This window comes from Cannabis sativa, chromosome 8 (genome assembly GCF_029168945.1).
Source record: "Cannabis sativa cultivar Pink pepper isolate KNU-18-1 chromosome 8, ASM2916894v1, whole genome shotgun sequence".
In the NCBI taxonomy this organism is placed as follows: Eukaryota; Viridiplantae; Streptophyta; class Magnoliopsida; order Rosales; family Cannabaceae; genus Cannabis; species Cannabis sativa.
Window position 1 is genome coordinate 20,748,852 of NC_083608.1, and position 2,245 is coordinate 20,751,096.

Sequence of the window (2,245 nt, forward strand, 5' to 3'; positions counted from 1 at the left end):
ATTAAATAAAAGAATTGTAATTAAAAGATTATTCTAGTCTTGGATTGATGGAATATAAAATCAATAAACTTTTATAATATGAATTTCACATAATATGACATTGTGTTTAATATTTTAAATGTGAAATTTTTGCTTTAATATAAGTGTACATCTTTACACATCTAATACAATGATAGTAAAAGAGAGGCCTAAAACACAATATTATGTATTTAATCTGTAAAAAATATAGTATTTAAGTTTATATAATTAAAAACATACGGTATTATGCGGCAAATTTCCTTGTTAGTTATTACATTACATTTTATTTTAATAATTGACAATTAAAAATTGTATATTAGTTTACAACTTTATAAAACCATACATTTGTACTCAAAAAGCATCTTCTTTTCCTCTACCACTCAAGAATGGACAAGCTAACTATACAAAGAATCACCCCAACTTTCCTATTTCTCTTCATCTTCATCGTCAAAACCCTCGCCACCGCTACCAAATCTGACTACGAATTCGATCATAAGGGCCAAATTTTCTCGAGAAACTTGTCTCGTAAAAAGCTCGGCCTCCATAAAGCAGAGAAGGTGAGCCACCTCCACTTCTACTTCCACGACGTCGTTGTGGGCCGAAATCCGACCACCCTAGTCGTGGCCGAAGGAAAAGCAATGAAAAATTCATCGACGGGGTTCGGTTTCGTGGTGATGATGGATGACCCATTGACAGTTGGGCCAGAGCTAAGGTCGAAGCAAGTTGGAAGAGCCCAAGGTATGTATGGGTCGGCTTCACAATCTGAGTGGGGTCTTTTGATGGTTTTGAACTATGTTTTTACTGAGGGGAAGTATAATGGGAGCACTCTGAGTATTTTGGGACGAAACGCTGTTTTTTCGGAGGTGAGAGAGATGCCTATCGTTGGAGGAAGTGGGCTTTTTAGGTTCGCTAGAGGCTATGCTCAAGCCAAGACTCATAAGTTTGATCTCAAAACTGGGAATGCTGTTGTTGAGTACAATGTTTATGTTCTCCATTATTGATCCTAATTCCTATATGTCTCTAAACTAGTTCAAGTTAGCTTCTTTTTTTCTTAACTATATTAATATTATCTTTTTGTACCATTGATTATTATAATATCATCTTAATTTTTCTTCTTCTGTTGTGACGATCAATTATTCTCTTGGGAATTATATTAAAGCTTATATAATACTTAACCTGTTTTCCACATTGACTCCAACTGTGTTTGAAATGACCATATTGTGTGTGGCTTAATTTGTGAAACAACAAAGCTATTATTTTGTAAAATATATTCGCTTAGGATGATAATTTTTTATGCAACGATGATAAAATTAGCACTTAATCAGGCTGGACAGACGACATTTTAAAAATGTAAACGGAACAGTACAATATAAGATTGGATGATTTTTTACAAAGAAATTAATAGTTTAAGGGTTTTTGCGGTAAATTATTCTTATCTTAAAAAAACAATGCTGCTATTTTATTAATTGTTATTTTTTAGTGGATGACCCACATAGCACATCATCCGACAAGAGTGTCGGAAAATTTTGAAATCTTAAAACTTTTTCTGTATCTTCCCGATTGAATTCAGAAGTGGGACTGGGCGGTGCGGAAAATGTATTAACCATATTTTCTCTCCTTTTTTGGGGTGTTTGGTTGGAATTAATAAAATAGAATGGAATAGAAAAAAAAATAATATTTATTTTATTACTTTGTTTAGTTGTATATTAAAGTATTAGAATCTATTGCAATACAATAGGATGTCATTTCAATAAAATAGAATGTCATTCTAATGGAATAATCTTTTCACTATTTTAGTGGAATGTCTATTTCATTTTGAAATGAATAGACAAACTATTGCAATACATGATGACAAAAAAATTAATAATTTTTTTATCTAACTTTTTTTTATACATTTTAAAATTTATTCCATTCTATTTTTATTTTTTATTTCCATGTTCGTTTCTATTTCTATATTTTCATTCATCCCAACCAAATAATACCTTTATACTCACAAATATTTTTCAGCGTGCAATGACGTAGGAAATTTGTATTGGTTATGGAGACCATAACAAGAATCCATTTATCAAAACATAGAAAATATATTAGGAAAATTCTACAATGCACCCCCTTAAAAGGGATATACCGATAAACCCTTAACTTGTTTCGGCATCTAGAAGAATTTTTTAGTCTAATTTTTTTTTTCATATTCATGTACGTTAAAGCTATTTAAGATAACCTACAAAAT

The 2,245-nt window shown here is 31.0% G+C and overlaps 1 protein-coding gene across 1 annotated transcript; it reads left to right on the top strand.

Annotated features, from left to right (window-relative positions):
• Positions 1–354: 354 nt before the first annotated feature.
• Positions 355–1,305, top strand: LOC115699227 (dirigent protein 22). Its single transcript, XM_030626525.2, has one exon. It carries the CDS (start codon positions 405–407, stop codon positions 1,017–1,019), a length of 615 nt encoding a protein of 204 aa, XP_030482385.2. The 5' UTR covers positions 355–404; the 3' UTR covers positions 1,020–1,305.
• The last annotated feature ends 940 nt before the right edge of the window (positions 1,306–2,245 follow it).